Genomic DNA, 23,741 nt, shown 5'->3' with positions numbered 1-23,741 from the left:
GAACATATAAGTCATAATATAATGTGACCATAGAGCCGTCCTATTCTACGTATATTACGTGACATCTGCATATTGTGCAAAGTATTTGTTTTTGTTTTTATAATTAGATTTGCTGTTTTATTGAGGTTTAACAGGGTGTTATAACATTAATTCAATGAATAGGACTTGTGCTAAGCATACTTTTTGCCTAATCTTTTAATTAAGAAAAATCTTTATTTTGCACTGAACAAGACAAAATCGTAAATTAAAATTGCACTTCCAGTCCAGTGAGAAGCCATCTGTGTAAACAAATCCATTCCTTCCCTCAGTTAAAGCCTGTGTTAAGAGAATGTCTGAGTGAAGGCAAGTAGTTTTGCAACTCCCAAGGGTGAAATAGCTTTTTATGAAGAATACATTGTATTGTATACAAATTGTATATTGTGCTACAAGTATCTCATTCTCTGCACTGCATTCTTCAAGAGACCAAACATTGCTACAGGGTCGGACTGTAGTGACGTGTGTGTCCAGATTTACCTAACGCGCCCTCGCCCAACCCGCACCTGGCCCGACCCAGCTTGGACGGGGCAGCTGCAAATATATAAATGGAGGAGCCAGAAGTGTTAGATTAGGTGAAGACTTGATGCAGCGCAAACTCGACAGACCCATATGTCCCGTGGGTTTTGGGACGAAAATCACTATAGACTGGGCCTGTGTGACACTGGGAACAAACGAAATGGGCCCCCTGCCCTTGTGGGTCCCACCAGCCCAGACCCAATATTATCGATGTCCGACCTCCCTCCCAACCCCCGTTCACTAGCAGGAAAATAATATGCACAGGGGTATATGGAGGCCCCTGAAGCAGCTGGCCCCTCCACTCCGACCTTGCATTGCAACACTTATATTTAAATAAGTTCACTAAAACTGTTCATTTCATATCTTAAAGACATTTAAGCAATTGAACACAAGTATTAAATACAGTTAGTAACTCCTTAAGCATGTGGTTTGAATATGAGATGGCAGACTTACCCATACATTCATTGGCCTCTCGTGCAGTGGCTCTCTGCCATGGACGGTCATAATGAAAGGGTTTACAGCGATCACACTCTGGGCCCTCTGTGTTGTGTTTACAATCACAGATCAAGCGACCCTCCTTATCCTTGCCACAGCGGGATGCATGCCCATTGCATTTGCACCTGCCCCCAACTTGGAACTCTCCCACTGAGTAGTAGAAACCTGGGCCTTCATCTCTTGCCTCAGAGTCCTTGTTTCCCAGAAGGTGAGGACGGCTAAAAAACACACGAATATCTGTGGCAGTCAGCCAGTCCTGCAGAACAGGGCTGTTGTCAAGGTCTTGGGAAGAAGGTCGTCCATCTAATGTACTGAAGGCTATTAGTCCACCAGTCAGAGGATAAAGTTCTGTTTGTCCATCTGTGCACAAAGCCTCTTGCTCATTTTGTTTGGTAACACTTGCACGGCTAGTTCTGCCATACACTTTACGACACTGTGATGAGTAATACTGATATGGGACCCAGCTTTTCCCATAATCCATGGACTTGAAAATGGCCACAGATTCAGGACGGGGAGAGCAGAACTGAAGGCTGACATAGGTTACCTCAAATTTCTTTCCCAACGAGAGGGTGAGACTGACGTTCGTAGAAGAGTGACGAGGGAAGGTCTCCGATCTCCAGCAGGTCATGTTCCCAGCCGTGTTAAGGTCAGTGAGGTAAGAGGCTGGGTGTGATTTCCGAGGATCTGTAGCATCACAGTGGCGAGTTGCCGGACGTCCACAGGTACTGGAGGATTGGACTTCTTTGTTAAATGCTGCATTGACAAATTCTGGCACACAGCGTCGGGGAAGGCCATGCTCATCATAGCAGGGGTCTGGAATAGAGTGCGGTTGCTGCTGCCCAGAGAAAGGAGAAGATGTGGAGTGAGGGAGCATGGGAAAAAATGACACAAGAAGGAACAGATGAGGCATCTCCCGTAGGTAAAACATATCCCTGAAACAGAACAGAAGGAAATACAGATTACTGAAAGACATGTAATATGGCATAGGCATATGGTAGTTGAGGTTAAATAAACAAGCCCTGTCAATGTTTTATGTAAACCTTTAATAAACCCAATTGGCCAGTTTTGCTTCCAATAAGGAGTATTTATATCTTAGTTTGAATCGAGTTCAAGGTACTGTTGTAAATTGTTTTAAAAAAATTGGATTATTTGGATTAAATGGAGTCTATGGGAGCTGGCCTTTACATAATTTAGAACTTCCTGAATAACAGGTCTCCGGGTAACCATAAAACAGTACCTTGTACTTGATTCCAGCTAAGATATTAATACTCCTTACTGCAGGTAAACCACTCTTTGGTTTATTTAATGTTTTTGATAGACTTAAGGGCAGAGACACACGTTCCGATTCAGAGAGATTAGTTGCCCGGCAACTTCGGGCGACTTCAGAAAATGAAGCACTCCGAGTGCCATCCCATTGGTGATTTACATTCTAGCTGGCGGGAAGGCAGGGGAGGCAGTTCGGGGAGATTAGTCACCTCAAAGAAGGGGAGATTTGTCCAGTTAGGTAACTAGAGGGGGCGGCCCTGGCGTGGGACGTGCAGCCTGGCTCCTAGCCCCCCTCCGTACGCCCGGATCTCTACCTGAGTCAGTGGCGCGCGAGCTGCCGGGGGGCCCTGAAGGGATGCGGGCCCTGAAGGGATGCGGGCCCTGGCTCAATCGCACCCCTGCTCCCCCGGTAGTTACGCTACTGGATTTGTCGCTGGGCGACTAATCTCCCCGAATCTGAGTGTGTTTCTCTGCCCTAAAGTATGGCGATTCAAATTACCGAAAGGCCCCTTATACTTGTATTAGGCAAAGTTGGAATAACAACTCTGCTTTTGCAACTGCTGCCTGACACTGAGCACTGTTGCAGAATGACTTACTAACACTTCCATCATGGATTCCCACAAATACAGCCGATTTAACTTATACACTGGAAAAACTGGAAATATTTCCTTCTCTGCTTTGACCAATTTCTCAACATGAACGTTCATAAATAGACAACTATATCTGATGTTGGAGCTGCTGCCTGACATGGAGCACTGATGCGAAGTCTGTGGTCTACTAACACTTTTCCATCGCAGATTCCCATAAATACAGGCCATTTCGTTTATATGCCGGTTCCTCGTTTTTACTACCTAAGTGTATAACTTTACCTACATCACACTCCATCTCCCATTTACTTGCTGACTTCTCCAGCTTATCCAAAAGCTCTCTTTAATGAAAGGAACATGTTCATCTGTATTTATTACCTTACATGACTTGGTATCATCTACAAAAAAAAATCCATTACTTTCCAGACCTACTTCAAGATAGTTAATACATTTAAATACAACTGGGTCCAGAACTGAAACCCTGTGGTACACCACTTGCAATTTTAGTCCAACTTGAAAATAATCCACTTACAAGAACTCTTTACTCTCTGGCTTTCAGCCAGTTCTCCATGTACATATATCTTTTTTTCTCTCCGCGCCATATTTCTTTATTTAATTTCCTATGGGGAACAGTATCAGAACAGGCTCAGGACTTGGCTATTTAGTTGTATTTTCAAAACACTGCTAAAGTTTCTTAAACGTCTTGAGGCAAAAGTCAAGCGATTCTGGTGCATAGCATCTGCTTGATATTCAGTGAAGAAAAACCCTTTTGGAAGAAATAACCTTCAACAACATTGCTCTGCTTTCTATCAAAATGTATATGCATGGTTATATGATGAAACATCTTATATATGAAATAGATGGAGGTGGAATAAAAGAGATGTGCATCAATAAAGTTGTACCCAGGAACATATGGCTCAAATAGAGAAATAAGTCACCTAAAACATGACAGCTTTTTCTGTATTGCACCTCATTTATGAATGTCTTGGTGGCCTAAAATGTTTCTCCGTCTTGGTGTAGATATGGGCCTAAAGTTTGCATACATGGCATCCTAGTGGCTCCCTTATCATTTACTCTGTACAGGGGTTCGTGAAGCATAGGCTTGGGGAGCTCTTCTCTCAGTATATTTGCATTCTGTAGAGCAATTACTCACTATAAGTAATGATGGCAAATAGACAAGGCTATTTGTGTGTGTGTAGAATCTAATGTCTATATCAGCAGCTTGATTGTCTACAACCCCCCAACTGCCCCATGGACACAATGGCACAGATGGGGCATGAACCTGGCTGAAATACTTTGCTGGTAAAGGTGGATTTCAGCCCCAAAACTGTCTTCTGTTTGTCACAGCTTGAAAAGTTTACAGTTCAGGGATGTTTCTTTAGGTCTGGGATGTGCCAATATATATATACATATATATGGGACTTGTTATCTAGAATGCTCGGGACCTTAAGCTTTTTGGATAATGGATCTTTCCATAATTTGTATCTTCATACCTTAAAGGAGATGGAAACCCCCTGAGCGCAAAAACCCTCCCCCCTCCCCTGTGTTGCCCACCCTCCCTCCTCCCCCCTGCAAAAAACGCCGGTCAAAGCAGGAAGAAGATCGCTTGAGAGAAGATGGCGTCTGTGAACTCCTTGGACTGGATCTGCGCAGAGGTGTAAGTAACAAGTTAGGGGCATTTGCCCAGCGGGACAGGTAGGCCAGGGGGGAGGAGGGGGAGCAACACAGGGGAGGGGGGAGGGTTTCCAGTGGGTTTCCTTCTCCTTTAAGTCTACTAGAAAATAATTTGAACATGAAATAAACCCAAGAGGCTGGTTTTGCCTCCAATAAGGATTAACAGTGTCGTAACTATAGAGGATGCAGACCCCGTAGTCACCTGGGGGCCCAGGGAACAGGGGGGCCCAGACTGTGAGGTCTGATCCTGAGTAGTTAATAAAAAAAACCCTCCTCCCAGGCCTCTCTCTCTCTCTCTTACGGTCGAGGAAGGGGGAAGCAAGTCTGGCTGGATTTGGTGGAGTTGGGGCGGGGCGTTGGCAGGGCAGAGGCGGGAGGTGGGCAGGGCAGAGGCAGGACAGGAAGTGGGTGGGAGCATGGGGACTGGAGTGCGCCGGGCTCCTCTGAAGATTTTTTTGCAGGAGTGTCCGGCACACTCTAGTTACACCACTGAGGATTCATTATATCTTAGTTGGGATCAAGTACAAGGTACTCTTTTATTATTACAGAGAAAAAGGGAATCGTTTTTAAAAACTTTAATTATTTGGATAAAATGGAGTCTATGGGAAGCAACCTTTTTGCAATTTGGAGCTTTCTGGGTAATGGGTTTCCGGGTTAACGGATCCCATACCTGTGTGTGTATATATTATTTATATATATTAGGGATGCACCACTGAATCCAGGATTAGGTTCGGGATTCGGCCAGGATTGGGCCCTTTTCAGCAGGATTGGGGTTCTAATTCTAAATTCATATGCAAATTATGGGTGGGGAGGGAAATTGCATGACTTTTTGTCACCAAACAAGGAAGTAAAAACAATGTTTTCCCCCTTCCCACACCTAATTTGCATATGCAAATTAGGATTTGGTTCGGTGTCCGGCCAAATCTTTCGCGAAGGATTCTGGGGGTTCGGCCAAATCCAAAATAGTGGATTCGGTGCATCCTAATATATATATATATATATATATATATATATATATATATATATATATATATATATATATATATATATATATATATATATATATATATATATAAATAAAACTTGATAGATATATGTAATTAATAAATGTTATATATTAATAAATGTTATTAAGTGAAATGTATAAGAGTTTAAACAGAGCAATGCAGGTTAATAGCCCATTTGTAGAGACATTTTTAGTTGTTTATTGTTATTAAGGTATACCAAAACACTTTTAACATTCCTGCCGTGCATCCCATTATCCAAAATCATTTTTCTTGTTAGTATTTTATTCCTAGCCCAATAAAATAAAGGAGCACTTTAGGAGATTGGCTTCTATGTATTGATAAAAGCAAGCAATAAAGCTGGGTTCAATTTAATTGTTATTCTTGTTCTTAACCAGTAGCGTCACTAGAGGGGGGCGGGCCCTGGTGTGTGACGCGCAGCCGGGCCCCGCCCCCCTCCGTACGGCCGCATTTGTCAGTGGCGCGTGAGCTGCCAGGGGGCCCTGAGGGGGTGCGGGCCCTGGCCCGCTCGCACCCCCTGCTCCCCCGGTAGTTCCACTACTGTTCTTAACCCCTATTGTTTATTTTAAGGCCCTCTTCTAATATTCCATCACAATACACAAAACCCATGAATATCTTGTAAATTATAATCTTATAAACGGTGACTAGTGATGTCATCAGTTATAAACGGTGATGTCATCTGCTATAAACGGTGAGTAGTGATGACTCACTAAAACTTGTTTATTATACGAAATAAAGAAACTCTTGTTGGAAAATATGAGGATATTAGAAGTAAACTCCGAGTTCCATGACCTGAATAAAAGCATTCGGCTTTCGGCCTTGTACTTTTATAAGGTCATGGAACTCCTCTGTATCTTATAATATCCTTATATTTTACAATAGGGGGTACTTTATTCACTATATAACTGTTGGCAGGTTGATGGGGTAATTGTTTTTAAGCAACCTGGCAAGTTTGGAACCTGAAAGTTGCCGAAAAATATGTAAATATTCTATAAACTAATGAAGACTAACTGTAAACTTAGTCTTAGAAGAATATGGTTGTCTTCCTCACAATGATTTATAATGTAATGACCCCTTGAAACTTTGCACGCTACTAAATCATGGGCCCACAAGTTTTATATATCTGCCTTTAAAAAAAAAAAAAGGGTTAAAAACACCAGACGTCTCTCTCTTTCTCTCTCTCTTTCTCATTTGAAAGTGCATAGTTGAAAAGTTGCCCAGCCGAGATAAAAAAAAAACAACAGTCAAAATACTTCTAGTACAAAATGTAGCCATACACAGGCATACTATATGCACTTAATCTGTGTTGGCAACACTTACCAACTGTGGTCCCTCTGATCCCACCATTGTTTGTCAAATTATTGTAAAACCCCCTGTTTGTTATAAATGAATGGAAATTGCTGTGTAACTGGTGCTAAATAAATAAATGAAGTCACTAGAACACGTGGAGGCCTATTTATCAACAGTTACATTTTAGTGGATTTAGAGATTTTGCAATCACAACTAAACTAATTTAATCTAAAACCACGAATGCCATGGAATTTATTAAAAGATCCGAACTGCAAAAAGTCACAGAAAAGTGGTGAAAACCGCAAGTTTTACAACTTGTCGCACAATAACTAAGGCTTTTTCGTATTGTCGCACAAAAACTAGGGATGCACCGAATCCACTATTTTGGATTCGGCCGAACCCCCGAATCCTTCTCTAAAGATTCAGCCGAATACTGAACCGAATCTGAATCCTAATTTGCATATGTAAATTAGGGGTGAGAAAGGGAAACATTTTTTACTTCCTTATTTTGTGACAAAAAGTCACGCCATTTCCCTCCCCGTCCCTAATTTGCATATGAAAATTGAGATTCGGATTCGGTTCGGCCGGGCAGAAGGATACGAATCCTGCTGAAAAAGGCAGAATCCTGGCCGAATCCCGAACCGAATACTGGATTCGGTGCATCCCTAGCAAAAACTCCTGAAAATCTCTAAAACCGCAAATCAAAGAAATTTCTTCTAGTTTTAAAAGGGACATCTGCGACTTCTACATGATTTCGACAGGTTTTTGGTGGATTTTTTTTAAAATTTGGAATTGTAGCAGTTTTGTTGCATAATAAATCCCGGAAAAGTGGCACTTTTTTGGACTTTTGGAGATACATTTATCAAAGGTCGAATTTCAAATTTCGAATAAACTCCCATGAACTCGAAATCAATCAACCAACCAAATGTATTAAAAAAAACGGAATTTGTAAAACCCGGGTGAATAGGATCGACCCGAAAACTAGAATCGAATTCGATTCAACTTTTAAAAACTATATTTGAGTTTTTTATCAGAAAAAAAACTTGAATGTCAGGAAGGCTGCAAACAACTCCAAATTGGTTCCTGGATGTCTCCCATTGACTAAAACAGCAATTCAGCAGGTTTTAGGTGGCGAATAGTCAAATTTGAGTTCTTAAAGGGCCAGAGTATGATAAATCTCGAAAATCTAATTAGAATTTTTTAAAAAACTCGAATCTAATTTGAACAATTCCCTAGTCAAATTTGACGTTTTTGGCCATAAAAAAAAATTCAAAAATTCGAAATCGAAGTTTCAACCCTTGATAAATCTGCCCGTTGGTTTCAAGAAGGCTGATTAGTATATGTTGCAGTTTAATAAATTGGCCTCATAACAATGTCTTTTTTTAGGGCCACCTTGAAGAGTACAGGTGGAAGTCCTGTCAGGGTCCTGGCTTCGGTGAGGGTGTCAGATAGATGCACCAGTCTAGATTTATAGGAGGTTATCCAGGAGTGAGTGGGATGTATGTGGCAAAATGGCAACTAGTGCAGCCACCAGGGGGCAGTGTATGGGGGTGACTCCCAATACTGCCGCCACTATCTAGAAATCTCTGCTCTCCATCCATCAATTGGAGGATAGCAGTGGTAAAACATGGCAAGATTATGGGAAATTAGGTTACGTTTCATCACATACAATTATAGGTACAGAAATGTAAGTTTGAAACGTATAACTACTTACTGGCTGAGACACTATATACATATAAACAGTCTCACATTCAATTGTTTCCCCTTGGTCATATCTTTCCTCTCTTAGCATCTAGCTGATCTAGAATTGGGTGAAAAAAAAGATATAGGGGCCCATTCATTAAGTTCGAGTGAAGGAATAGAAGAAAAAATACTTTGAATTTCAAAGTGCTTTTTTGGCTACTTCGACCTTCGACTACGACTTCGAACGATTCAAACTAAAAATCGAACATTCGATAGTCGAAGTACTGTCTCTTTAAGAAAAAACTTCGACCCCCTAGTTCGCCACCTAAAAGCTACCGAACTCAATGTTAGCCTATGGGGAAGGTCCCCATAGGCTTGGCTAACTTTTTTTGGTCGAAGGATAATCCTTCGATCGTTGGATTAAAATCCTTCGAATCGGTCGATCATTCGATCAAAGTATTTGCGCAAAATCCTTTGACTTCGATATTCGAAGTCGAAGGATTTTCATTCCCCAGTCGAATATCGAGGGTTAATTAACCCTCGATATTCGACCCTTGATGCATTTGCCCCCCTGAAAATTAAAAACAAAAAACAGTTTTGACTTGGGTTGGGACCCATCTGGTAAATCACCTGCTAGAACCAAGGCTTGTACTAGACATTTTCACAAAGATTTCTTTTTAAAGAGACTCACCACGTAAAAAAGGAGGCTCAGGTGCTCTGCCCCAAACCTTCAGCATAAGGGAGTGGACATCACCGTATTGTTTGTATTGTAGGCACTCAAAGAGCAATCCTCCAGGCAGTAGTAGTAAAAACAGGTCTTTATTGAAGACTTACGCGTTTCGTGTTCTCACAACACTTAATCATAGCCTATGATTAAGTGTTGTGAGAACACAAAACGCATAAGGCTGTAATCCACACTTGTACTACAATAAAGACCTGTTTTTACTACTACTACCTGGAGGATTGCTCTTTGAGCGCCTACCCTGCACAATACAGTGATGTCTTAGACATTTATCATCAATTGACTGTGTAATTCCCCATCTGACCTACTGTGTCTTAAAAGCCCTCCACCCTTACTCAAACCGCATGCAACTCCCCAACCATTGTGATCAGGGCCATCAGCTATGATTCTCAGCATGTGGAGTGACACTGGTTTAGATTTTAGATAAAAAGCATGCTTCACAACATTAAATAATGGGGTAGCCCTTGGATTATCCCTCTGCCTAGGGTGCTTGTCAAACTTTACTGCTTTGACTTGGCGGTCCAACCTCAGCAGGCTCCCATTATCTCATAATGAGATTACAGATATAGGGAAAACACAGATATGGAAGCCTTTCAATTCCAAGAGTATTAAAGCAAAATTTAAAAAAGTTTTCACCCCGGATCTTTCCACAATTTACCTTCAAACTGGGCTTTCAGGTGTATGTAGTAGAAGAAATGGGCATTCTCCTCAAATCCAACCCCCAGGGGGCTAATCCCTTACGTTGGGAACCATTAATTATAGGGATGCACCAAACCAACTATTTTGGATTCGGCCAAACCCCCTAATCCTTTGCAAAAGATTCAACCGAATATTGAACTGAATCAGAATCCTTATATGCAAATTAGTGGTGAGAAGGGGAAAACCTTTTATATTTCCTTGTTTTGTGACAAAAAGTCACATTATTTGCATATGCAAATTAGGAATCAGATTTGGTTTGGCCTGGCAGGAGGATTCAGCCGAATCCGAATCCTGCTGAAAATGGCTGAATCCGAATCCTGCTGAAAAAGGCCGAATCCTGGCTGAACCGAATCCTGGATTCGGCGCATCCCTAATTAATGATAAACCATTGATAATATTTCAACATCCCTCAGACTATCAATTAAAAAAAAAAATGAATATAATAACTGGATTCACACTGGGCCCTCTTCAGCACCTTAGATACTCCCAGTAAAGGGGGGTGGGTGTCACACCGCACATTATTTATTGTTCCATCATGTTTGCCTTGTTTAACCTGTTGTTGTTTTTGCTAAGGTCATGTACCCAAGGAGCTAGGCATTAGTTTGAGAGTCATAATTGAAGAATCTGAGAAGTAAGAAAATACCTGAATAGCACCCCCATCCCAAACATCTAATCTCGGCATCAGTCATCTTTAAAGGGGTTGTTCGCCTTTAAATTAACTTTTCGTATAATATAGACATTGATATGCTAAGACAATTTGTAATTGTTTTTCATTTTTTAATTTTTATGTTTTTTTTCAGTTATGTAGCTTTTGTTATGCAACTCTCCCGTTTTGAATTTTGGCCGCTATTGGGTTGTCAGGGTCTAATTTACTTTAGCAACCCAGCAGTGGGTTGAACGAGAGACATATGAATAGAAGAGAGACTGAATAAGGAATAAAAACTAACTCTATCAGAGGCGTAACTAGAAATTATTGGGCTCTACAGCTAATTTTAGGGCCCCAAAATGTCCAGAGGTTCATCTGTTTGCAGGCTCGGACTTGGGGGCCCGGGGGCCCACTGGGACTTCTGTCCAGGGCTGCTGTCCAGGGCCCCCCTCTGGACCCCCTAATGCGACGCCGCACATGCGCGGCACCGCAAATTGTTTTTGTAGGGCCAGGAGATTGGGAGAGGGGGTCTGGCCCAGAGAGTTGGGGCCCATCGGGTTTTTTCCCGGTGTCACGCCGGTCCAGTCTGACCCTGTCTGTACGTATATTGAAATTATATATATATATATATTGTAAGATCACAGAGCAATAGTTTTTTGACAGCTGGGGTCAGTGACCCCCATTTGAAAGCTAGAAAGAAGTAGCAGAGGAAGGCAAATAATGAAAAAAACTGTAAAAAAGAAACAATGATGACAATTGCAAAATTGCTAGGAATAGGGCATTCTACAACATATTAAAATGTACTATAAAGGTGAACCACACCTCTGATACATTACTAATATAACTATGATCTCCAAATGAAATAGCTGACGTAAGCGTGATGTATTTTCCAGTGAAGCAGCAAGCAAAGATGGGTACATGACTGATCCGGCAGATTCACTTAGTGGGATGGTTGTGTTTTTAGTGGTTTGTTACAGTGTTGGAAACCAGCACATGGAAAACCACAAACCAGCATGGAACCAGATCTGAAAAGGAAGGCGTCATTTACAACGTATAATGATTCTTTGTTCGGTGTTTGATGCTCCACTGGCCTTAATCCTGTCTTCAAGGGGATCTGTTGGATCACTGATAAAGTGCCCAGTCCCACAGATTTTCCCGTAACCATAAATCTGTCTGATTTCTGCCAATTCATGCAGAAAAAATTGAAAGATTTAAATCATACCGTCTCAGCTGTCAGATCAGCATGGAAAAAGAAAAAGAGGCTAGAAATGACCCAGAGACGCAGAAGAGAAATGTACATTAGTGAGTGTGTGAAAGAGAAGCAGACGGAGCTTGAGAGAAAGTGCTGGCGCAGCTCTCAACCTGTCTGTTTCCAAACACAAAGCAGCCGCCTTTTAGTTCAAGCCAAACCCACAGCAGTCCCTTCCCACAAAGCCACACACTTCCAGTCCGGTAAAGAGCCGTGTGTGTGTTTCCATGTCAGTGATACATCCTCCACACACGGGCAACTGGCCATACCCAGGGCCATTGCAATGACTGTCCAGCTGTGCCTTGATAGGGTGACCCATAGACTGTTAAAGGAGAACCAAATTTTAAAAATGAATGTGGCTAAAAATGCAATCCTTTTATACTGAACTTATTGCACCAGCCTAAAGTTTCAGCTTGTCAATAGCAGCAATAACCCGGGACTTCAAACTTGTCACAGGGCGTCACCATCTTGGAAAGTGTCTGTGACACTCACATGCTCAGTGGGCTCTGAGCAGCTGTTGAGAAGCTAAGTTTAGGGCTCGTCACTAATTATCCAGCAGAAAATGAGCTTCCCCTGTAATATAAGCTGATGCTACAGGTTTGCTGATTATTAAATTCTGATGCTAATTGCACTGGTTTCTGTGCTGCCATGTAGTAATTATCTGTATTAATTACTAATCAGCCTTATATTGTGCCATTTCTATTCTATGTGTACTGTATATTGTGAGTGGGTCCCTAAGCTCAGTAAGTGACAGCAGCACAGAGCATGTGCAGTGAATCAGCAGAAAAGAAGATGGGGAGCTACTGGGGCATCTTTGGAGACACAGATCTTTACTGCTAAAGGGCTGTGGTTGCCTTGGGCTGGTACAGAAGCACAAAACATAATGTACAACATTTCTAGCTACTTCTTCAGTTAAGCTTTAGTTCTATTTAAAGGGGGTTATAGCTAGCATCTAAGGTTCAACATCAAGTTCAAATGAAATGCTTTGCACATTCTCTCGCTTAAAACCTGACATACGAAACGGTAAGTTCTGATGTCATCAGTTATAAATGGTGAGTTCTGATGTAATTTCAGTCACATGACTCACTGAAACTTGTGTATTATAATAAATAAAGTACCCCCCTGAAAATATGAGAATATTAGAAGTCACCTCAGAGTTCCATGCCCTGTATAAGAACACTCGGCCTTCTGCCTCTTGTTTTTATATGGTCATGAAACTCCTCGGTAACTTCTAATATCCTTATATTTTACAAGAGGGGGTACTTTATTCACGATATATATATATATATATATATATATATATATATATATATATATATACACACACCCTAGGTTGTCCCCCTAATGCTGCCACCTAATTAATAGGCACACCCTTGGGTGCTTATATTGAAAATATTGTCCTGAGCTGCTTTGCATATACAGGTATTGGACCTGTTATCCAGAATGCTCAGAACCTGGGGCTCTACGGATAATGGATCTTTCCATAATATGGATCTTCATTTTCATTGTCTACTTGAAAATCATGTAAACATTAAATAAACTCAATAGACTGGTTCTGCTTCCAATAAGGACCAATTACATTTTAGTTAAGATCACATACAAGGAAATACTTTTGTAAAAATGTGGATTATTTGGATAAATTGGAGTCAATGGGAGACGGCCTTTGAGTAAAGGTGGCCATACACTATAAGATCAGCTCGTTTGGTAAGGTCGCCAAACGAGCGGATCTTAACCCATTATGCCCACTAACGGCTGGGCGCTATCGGATTACAATACTACGAATGGGCTCCGACGGGTCCCAGGACCGCATCAACTAGCTGAAAAGGTCCTGGATCATACAAAAACTCAAACTTGACTGATCGATATCTGTCCGATTTTTGGCCTGATATAGATCGGGAGGACCCGTCGGGAGCCCCCACACATGGGCAGATAAGATGCCAATTCGGTCTAAAGAACCGATATCGGCAGCTTTAATCTGCCCGTGTATGACCACTTTAAATCGGAGGTTTCTAGATTACAGCTTTCTGGATCAAAACAGAGCCAGGCCAAAAAGTATTTGCACCCAAAGCAATTCTACTTGTCTGGTGCCCTGAACCCAACTCCCCCATGACAAGGCAACTGCTGGATCCTGTTCTGCACGCCGCAACCCAGCTTAGTCTACACCCCACTTAAGTGACACATTTTTTCATGTGTGGACAGAAGAGCATACACTCTAAAAGCTTTTGCTGATACTAAACCATAATTGTAATACATAGATTTAAATGTCCACCAGAACCCAGGCAGTCTATGGTATCTACAAAATGGCTTAAGGCAATGTTTTCCTTTCTTTTCATGTGAAAATGATGTTACTATATGTCATATATATTAGGATTAGCATATGCCGCCTGTAGTGCCATTCCTCATCCATTGCAGCTTTTTGTAGTAATCAGGGCCATTCTAAACCTCTAAGCCATTGTGACACTCTCAGATACAGAATCTATGAGCAGGCAGTGGGGCAGATCAGGAGGACCCGTTCCCCATGTATTATCATGTATATAATATCTATGACTTGTCTACACTTGCCGCTAGCCCTGGTTTGCATTAGCACCGCAGCCTGAAACTTCCATTGAATGTGGCAGAGAGCTTTTGGGGGATTCCAGAGACCCAGCTAATAATGGCTCGTGTGTTTGCTCTGATAGGAAGTCATTGCAAGCATTTTATCCAAGATATCTGCTTGTGGGATTTCTGGGGACATACATGTGTTTTCTGTTTCATTGTTTTTTTAAGAGAAAATGGTTGTTTGTTAGGGATTCCTTTTTCTGTCTGTAATCTTTTTCCATCTGGTTGATATTTTGTTAGGTATCACCGCTGAGATGAAATGACAGCCCTGGTACATTATTATTCTCTGAAACCCTAAAAAAATATATTTTCTTTTCTTGAGTAAAAGGCATTGTTCTGTCTAAGTAACTTTACAACATATTAAAGGGCACCTGTTGGGTAAAAATGTTATCCCCAACCAAAGGTGCGGGCTAACAGAGCCCTTATTCCTGTTGGGGATAACAGTTGTTTTTTTTAAAACCGGCACCAGGAGGGAGCTCCCGTGCGAGCAGCCATGTCCGGTCATTCGCGTGCGCATAATGAAAAGCTGCCCCCAATTATGTGCATGTGTGTGAAGTCACATGCGTGTTATGCCCTTAATACCCATCCAAGGCATTTCTGGCAGACTCATCAGGAAATCACATACATACATTAAAGGTGGCCATAGACGTTACAATTAGGATCTTTCCTGGAAAGATTGTTCGTTTCAATATGCAAGTGTAGAGCTGAATCGTTGGATATACAGGTAGAAACAATAGAATTTTACCGTATCTGATGATTCAGCAATAACAATGGCCGATGTTGGGGCGCCTTCAAAGGCCCAATCAATAATTTCCGGCCAGCCCGATTGACGAGCCGACCAATATCTAAAGGTGGCCATACACGGGCCGATAAAAGCTGCCGACAGACCAAGTCGGCAGCTTATTGGCCCGTGTATGGGGGCCCCCGACGGGCTTCCCCGATCAAGATCTGGCCGAAAGTCGGCCAGATCTCGATCGGATGGGATCAAAAATCCCGTCGGATCGCGGGCGCATCTGTTCGTTGATGCGGCCCCGCGATCCGACCGCCCATTTGCGAACGCTAGGATCCGATCGTGGGGCCCTTGGGCCCACGATCGGATCAGCCCGATATTGCCCACCTCAAGGTGGGCATATCGGAGGGAGATCCGCTCGTTTGGCGACATCGCCAAACGAGCGGATCTATCCATGTATGGCCACCTTAAGTCTTCTGCCAATATCGGTTGCCTCATCTCCCGCCATACATACCGAATATCATACGAAAATTAGTTTCTTATGATATTATCAGTGGATCTATCGACTTTAAGAATATCCTTTATAGACAGCTTGGGAATGTATAGCAGGGGACCTTCGCATTGTGGCCCTGGACAGATAGGCTACATTATGCTGGAAATGAACAACACAGAGTAGCATGAGGTCCTACAATATGTTTTATCCTGACCATGTTTATTTTTAACTAACAATGCATGCAGTTACATCAGGTGGCCAGGGCTTTCCATGCAATTTTCGGCGTTCCTAAATACATTGTATTTCTCTTTTTATCCAACTTGGAAGCAATTTGACACCTTGGCTTTCTAGAAGAATCGCATTAGACAGCAGGTAACAATCATCTGGCTTTAGCTAGCCATACGCAACCTTCAGCCCTCCAGCTGTTATTGAACTACAGTTCCCATCATTGCTTAATAGACTCTGACTTGTCATGAAAGCCTGACAAGTCACATGTCTCTGATATGTAGTTCCACATTGCTCAGCCCTTGCTTTCAGTGAATGCTTTACCACCTCTGCTGGGAAACAGTTAAATTCTATTGCACTATTTCTTCTAAATCATCCTTTTTAAAAATGTACAGGTATGTGATCCGTTATCCAGAAACCCATTATCCAGAAAGCTCCAAATTACAGAAAGGCCATCTCCTATATACTCTATCTATTTTATCCAAATAACCCAAATTTTTAACAATTATTCCCTTTTTCTCTGTAATAATAAAACAGTACCTTGTGAGTTTATTTAATGTTTACATGATTTTCTAGTAGACTTAAGGTATGAAGATCCAGATTATGGAAAACTCCAGGTCCCGAGCATTCTGGATAATAGGTCCCATACCTGTACTTCAACACGAATTATTGTTTCTGCATTAACTTATTCTACCATTATGTCTAGTTTTTTTCTAATCAACAGCATTTCCTTTATTAGTTAAACGTTATAACCCCCCACATGTTCCTGCAAGTGGTACATTTTAGGGCACGTGTATAGTGATGGGCGAATTTTCGCGTGTAGTTTTTGACGCCGGCCCCCGTTTTTGACGCCGGCGAATTTTTTCCGTGAATTTTTGCAGGCATTTCACGAATTTATTCGCTGGCGGCAAATCGCGCAATTTTGCCGCGAATTCACGCCTGGCGAATAAATTCGCCCATCACTACACGTGTAACATACAGCACAGGATTTTGCTAATTTCATGATGACGTTACACTGACTAGTCAAGAAAATAAATAAATAGCATTCTTGCCAAGTCAAAAAAGAGTATTCTCACTTTTTAAATGTTCAAACACTGAGCAAATGCTTTGCTAATTTGTAATGATAATTTGACAACATAGTCTCATTACAGTTAATGAAGGGCTGTTTAAATTTACCTGGACAGAGCTAACAGTGCTGCAGCTGGCACATATATATCAATAAAAATACTGTATGCAGATAAATAAGTCTCTCTGTGCAATATATATATATACTTGATGGAAACAAGTGCAAATTAACCCCTCTCATTAAAATGGAATATTTACCCTTTAAGGGCAGAGACACACGGTCAGAATTGGGAGATCAGTCGCCTGGCAACAAATCTCCCCAAACTTCATTCCCCTGCCTTCCCACCGGCTAGAAGGAAAATCACAGGGGCGAGATGACACTCGGAGCACTTTGTTTTCCGAAGTCACCCGAACTTGCCTTACGAGGAAACTATTGCCAACTTCAAAAAACTAAGAGCTCCCAGTGCCAATCGGCCGGCGATTTTCATTCTAGCCGGCGGGAAGGCAGGGGAATGCAGTTTGGGGAGATTAGTTGCCCCAAAGAAGACGAGATTTGTCGCTGGGCGACTAATCTCCACGAATCTGACCATCTCTGCCTTAAAGCAACTTTATTTTTCTGTAACAAGCAACCTGGGTAAAAATCAAAGGGATTCAACTGTAAAAGCACCAGCTGATAATATAAAGGGTAGGGATGTAGCGAACTGCCGTTTTGGTGTTCGCGAACGCCGGCAAAAAATGCGAACGTTCGCGAACAGTTCGCGAACTTCAAACACCCGCTAAAATCGTTCGATTCGAACGATCGAAGGATTTTAATCGTTCGATCGAACGATTTTCATTCGAATCGAACGATCGAAGCATTCGATCAAATGCTTATCATTCGATCGAATGCTTACAATCGTTCGAACGAATGGAAATCGTTCGATTTTTAGCGGTCGAAGGAATTCGAATGGTCGAATGGTCGAACGATTTGTATTCGAATCGAACGCGAACGCAAAATGCGAACGTCGCGCGACGTTCGCGAACATTCGGCGGACGCGAACGGACAAGTTCGCCGGCGAACAGTTCGCTACATCCCTAATAAAGGGGTCATTCATGGTTACAGCACTTGATTTAGGTGCACTGATGTGAATTTGGAGCTATGCTCTGATGAAGATTTCCCACAAGTCAGCTGAAAGCGTGGGGTATTGGTATTACATTTAGGGAAACAGGAATATTGGTTTTGCCTTATTTTGCTGAATTTCCAGTTGTATTTTAAAGATGAATTTTCTTTCTTTTCCTGGAATGAAATAAAAAAATAAACCTTCGCCATGATATTCGAAGTAACAGATAAATGAACCCTGCAGCTTTCATCGAGGGCTGTTTCTGGAACCTAGTTACTGATGAGCAGCGCCCCCTAATGGACTCGTCTGACGTTAACGCTGGTACAACATTTCTTTAATCTATGTTAATCCATATTATAATTCTATCTATGTAATCTTATTTATTCATCATCTATACAACAGAATAGATTTGGTCCTGTCCAGATAAATATCTGAATATATAAATGATTTGTACATGACAAATTTTGCAGTGTATTGCATAGTCACTGTTAACTTAGCCTTATAGACTCCCTTTCTGACTACTTTACACCGTTAATATATTTTTAATCTCATAATCAGTCTGAAGAAGAGATAAAGGGACGGCCTACCCACTGGCTAAATATTGGGTTTCATTTCTGTCTAGAACATCCCTCTATTGCCCTCTATGTAAAACTGAAGTGACAAAAACAGATTTGGGCTTGTCAACAAATCCCTTAATTAATAATAAATAAGAAATTAATATGTTTAAGGAAACTTCCTGCAAAACTGAGATAATAGAATACCATAGTTGCCAATTATATCCGCTGACATGTTATGGTGGTGCCCCGATTTTGTCGGTGATCCATTCAGCTAATATGATAGTGTGACTTTAGGGGCAGAGATAGACGTGGAGATTCGGGTAGATTTAGCAGCCTGGCGACTAATCGCTTCTTCTACGGGCGACTAATCTCCCCGAAAAGCCTTCTCGCCGGCTAGAATCTAAATCGCCGGCGGGATGGCACTCGGATCGATTCGTCCGAAGTTGCCCGAAACTTCAAGCGACTTCAGAAAACAAAGCGCTCTGAATGCCGTCCGACCCGCGATTTAGATTCTAGCCAGTGGGAAGGCTTTTCAGGGAGATTAGCCGCCCGAAGAAGAGATTAGTCTCCGGGCGACTAAATCTCCCCGAATCTTTTTGTGTGCCCTTACCCTAGCCCTTGCTATTCACAATATGCATTTAGCCCTTGGAATGAGAGCAAAGATGTTTGCTTTGGAAAGGAAATGGACAGTCCACTTTCCACTGGAAAGTGATAATTCTTTATCTTTTTATTGTCATTCATTATGTAGATTCAATTAACCCCCATTCACTGGTGTTTAAATTCTATTCATGGTAGGCCCATCCAAAACAATACATTTCTCACGAATATAATTTTAACCCTCGTTAATAAAGCCTATTACCTTATTAATCTGGTGTTAACTGACCCAGTCAAAGTGGGGGGGACAGAAAGAGCATTGATTTGGAAATGACTGTTGTTGAACACTTGAAGACTCCATTCCCTGCAAATGGCAACGGCTGCACATCCCAGTGCAACACCAGTAATCCATCTCCAGCTTGACCATTGGCTAGTACTGTTACAAATCTTTTATATTACGTATGGTATCTGTTATCTGGAAACCTATTATCCAAAACTCTGAAATCCAGGAAGGCCATTACTTATAGTAATTATTATATTTCTGTATCTGTAATAATAGGATAGTAGCATGTACAGGTATGGGAATCCTTTATCCGGAAGCCCTTTATCCAGAGAGCCCTAAATAACGGAATGGCTGTCTTCCATAGATTCCACTTTAATGAAATAATCTTTTTCTCTGCAATAATAAATCAGTACATGTATGGGACCTGTTATCCAGAATGCTCGGGACCTGGGGTTTTCCGGATAACGGATCTTTCCATAATTTGGGTCTTCATGCCTTAAGTCTACTAGAAATTCATGTAAACATTAAATAAACCCAATAGGCTGGTTTTGCTTCCAATAAGGATTAATTATATCTTAATTGGGATCAAGTACAAGCTACTGTTTTATTATTACAGAGAAAAAGGGAATAATTGTTAAAAATGTGGGTTATTTGGATAAAATAGAGTATAAAGGAGATGGCCTTTCTGTAATTTGGAGCTTTCTGGATAACGGGTTTCCGGATAAGGGATCCTATACCTGTACCAGATACTTGATCCAAACTAAGATATCATTAATCCTTATTGAAAGCCGAACCAGCCTATTGGGTTTATTTAATGTTTAAATGATTTCCTAAATATGAAGATATAAATTATTTGGAAAACCCCAGATCCTGAGCATTCTGAATAATGGGCCCCATACCTGTGCTTGATGGTAACAAAACTGCATAAATCCACACTGGTGCCAAAACAATCCTATAAGGTTTTTAAATATTTAACATTGTTTCAGTAGCATAAAGATATAAAAAGGACCCCAAGCATTTCAGATAATAGATCCCATACTTGTAAAATGCGCAGGGCAAATTGTATATAGGTTTCTAGTGAACCCCCGCAATATTGTCTGTATTCTCCCTAGATCTAGAAATTCTTCATCCCACTGTCTTTTCTAAAACGTCCAAACTGGGTTTATCTCCCTTCAGTTGGCAAATAAACTCAAATCATAGAAATAGCTGTACAGTTTAACAGGTTGTGCCCAGGGAATGTTCAGCGATATATATAATACGTACAACACTTGCAGTTGGATTCAATCACAAACTATGAAGGCCGGTCAATGCAATTGTTTTTATTTTAAATTTGATAAAATGATTCAACCCACAAAAAAAAAGAAAAATCCATTTTCAGCCGTAAAGAAAAAGTCCCTCTCTTTTCTAGACATGGAAACAGTTGACAGAGATCATTTCTGCAAGTATTATTAACTCTCCCAATGATCTGCAGTGCATTATAGCAATAATCGTTATGGGAGGGGGAAATTAAAACAAATCAATAAATAAAAAGAATTTGTGCTAGAAATTTGGGAAAAGCTATGATAGTTAAACGGCTGAAATTAATTGGATGGCAACAATGTACTGTATTTGCATTGAGACTATACAACCGGTGATCTGAGCATTAGAAGAACTCCGAATTTAAGGAACATTCAGTATGTACAGACATATATTCACAATTTTGCTACCATTCCCGAATTAGTTGAACTGATAAACCTTAATGCCGATACAGTGTTTCTCTAACTTACCGGTAAGTGGGAAAATTTTTACATGTCAGCCAAGGGACAGAATTTATTTATGGACTTACAGTTAGAAGACAGGTACTCCTCTTACTCTTCAATCCTCCGTTCCAGCTCAGGGGTATTATCCGGGGTAGTATAAGGGAACATCCAATAGGTTTGCAATGCTGTTATCCTGCAATATGTCACTGAAAAGTTGCTTTTTTTCCCTTTATAACTGCCTGCAAATGTCCCTGCTATTATAGTGCAACCAGAGGCACAGGAAAATGTGAGCTGGAGAAAAGGGGAGGAAAAAAAAAATCAGAAAAAAGGGGTGAAAATAGAGGAATGATGAGAATATAGTAAAGGGCAAGCAGGGAGAAAATAAGGTGCTGAGAGTTAATTAAAGGAACAGCGGGTAAAAGAGAGAGAGAGAGATCTCAAGTAAGGGCTAAAAGGGTCACCCTGGTAGATGCTGAGTTATGCAGAGCAGCCTGAGATGTGTTACATAGCTCTGTGCTTCCTCTGCTCTACCACTTCAAGGCATTACACTTTTCTTTAGTTATCCCTCCCCCCTCCCACCCTGAAGTATCACTCCTTCCGAGGCTCGACGGTGTGAAAGGAGGGGGGTCCCCAGCAAGTGTGTGAGTGTGCTTCAGATATTCACCGCCAAGGAGAAAAATAGGGGAGAGCTATGATTCCATAGGAAAGGCAACCATTAAATAGGGATGGTGCAGATGACTGCAACCTGCTTTGAAATATGTTTTTCTCTGGCATGTCACCTGCCAGCGGGGTGGGTGCAACTAGGTGAATCTATTTTATTGCACTCAGCTCTAACACAAAGATAGCATGACGGGCAGGAAACCCCAAACTTTTTTACCCGCGAATGTAAAACAAGTTGGGGAGCAACACAAGCATGAAAAAGTCCCTTGGGGTGCCAAATAAGGGATGTGATTTGCTTTTTGCTAGCCCTTATGTGGACTGGCAGCCTACAGGAGGCTCTACTTGGCACTATATACAGGTATGGGATCTGTTATCCGTTATCCGGAAACCCGTTATCCAGAAAGTTCCGAATTACAGAAAGGCTGTCTCCCATAGACTCCATTATAATGAAAATTTCCTTTTTTCTCTGTAATAATAAAACAGTAGCTTGCACTTGATCCCAACTAAGATATAATTAATCCTTATTGGAAGCAAAACCAGCCTATTGGGTTGATTTAATGTCTACATGATTTTCTAGTAGACTTAATGTATGAAGATCCAAATTACTGAAAGACCCGTTATCCGGAAAGCCCCAGGTCCTGAGCATTCTAGATAATAGGTCCCATACCTGTACTATATATCTGCAATTAAGATTAGCTTCCAAGCCTGGAATTCAAAAATAAGCCCCTGCTTTGAGGACACCGAGAGCAACATCCAAGGGGTTGGAGAGCAACATGTTACTCACAAGCTACTGGTTGGGGATCACTGGCTTAGGGTATGCTGCACTGGTAGTGACATATGTCACTCTTCGCCAGGTGCAAATTCTCTATCACTACGCTAATTCACTAATATGCGTAGTTGAGTCTCGGCAGCCGAACACTGGTAAAGTTTCGCTAGCGTAAATTCATCAGCGCGAGAATTTTATATTGATCTTTCGCTAACGTTCTTTTCTGCCTATCGAAACTTCATTAGTACTCTTACGCTTAGGTCAATTTGAATAGGGCGGGCCACTTCTTACAGGTATGGGACCTGTTATACAGAATGTTTGGGACCTGGGGTTTTCCAGATGAGGGATCTTTCTGTAATTTGGATCTTCTTACCTTAAGTCTACCAAAAAATCCTGTAAACATTAAATAAAACCAATAGGCTGGTTCTGCTTCCAATAAGGATTAATTATATCTTAGTTGGGATCAAGTAGAATGTACTGTTTTATTATTACAGAGAAAAAGGAAATCATTTAAAAAAATTTGGATTATTTGATTATAATGGAGTCTACGGGAGACAGACTTTCCGTAATTCGGAGCTTTCTGGATAACGGGTTTCCAGATAACGGACCCAATACCTGTATTAAAAATGTCCAAGAAAGCAAAATAGACAAAAGAGATCCTCTAATGCTCTAAACATGAGCCCACCCTAAAACAAATCGGACATGCCCCTCAAATGGTAAAGAAAAATGCAAAAATACAATTTTTTAATAGCTATAACTTTTAAAGACAATTCCGCTTTAAAATATGAAAAAACGCTAGCGTTTTTTAAATAATTTTTATGACTTTCCGGCATACAGGATATGATGTCCCTAACAGAAGAATGAGGAGGATGTAGCTTCATTTTATCAGTTCACCAGGTCTAATGTGGGGAAGGAAGCTCTGGCGAAAGAGGTAACGTTCTGTATTTGCATTTTAGTGAATTTGGGGAGTAACGAACATTCACCTGAGCGAAAATTCACCTGGTGATAGGGCGCGAAACTACG

At 41.3% G+C, this 23,741-nt stretch overlaps 1 protein-coding gene across 2 annotated transcripts in view; it reads right to left on the bottom strand.

The window, feature by feature from the left end:
• Window positions 1-21,831, bottom strand: part of ntn3.S (netrin 3 S homeolog) — an 82,117-nt gene extending 60,286 nt beyond the window's left edge. For both annotated transcript variants that reach the window (XR_001933440.2, XM_018239222.2), the window contains exons 1-2: window positions 21,379-21,831; window positions 1,006-1,979 (exon numbers count right to left, since the gene is read on the bottom strand). Coding sequence is in view for 1 of the 2 variants with exons in the window: in XM_018239222.2 (XP_018094711.1) it covers window positions 1,006-1,975 (970 nt within the window). In the remaining variant the exon portion in view is untranslated. The remainder of the gene's footprint in view (window positions 1-1,005; window positions 1,980-21,378) is intronic.
• Window positions 21,832-23,741: the final 1,910 nt, after the last annotated feature.

This window comes from Xenopus laevis, chromosome 9_10S, assembly GCF_017654675.1.
Source record: "Xenopus laevis strain J_2021 chromosome 9_10S, Xenopus_laevis_v10.1, whole genome shotgun sequence".
NCBI classification, from domain to species: Eukaryota; Metazoa; Chordata; class Amphibia; order Anura; family Pipidae; genus Xenopus; species Xenopus laevis.
This window is presented reverse-complemented; position numbering and strand designations above follow the sequence as displayed.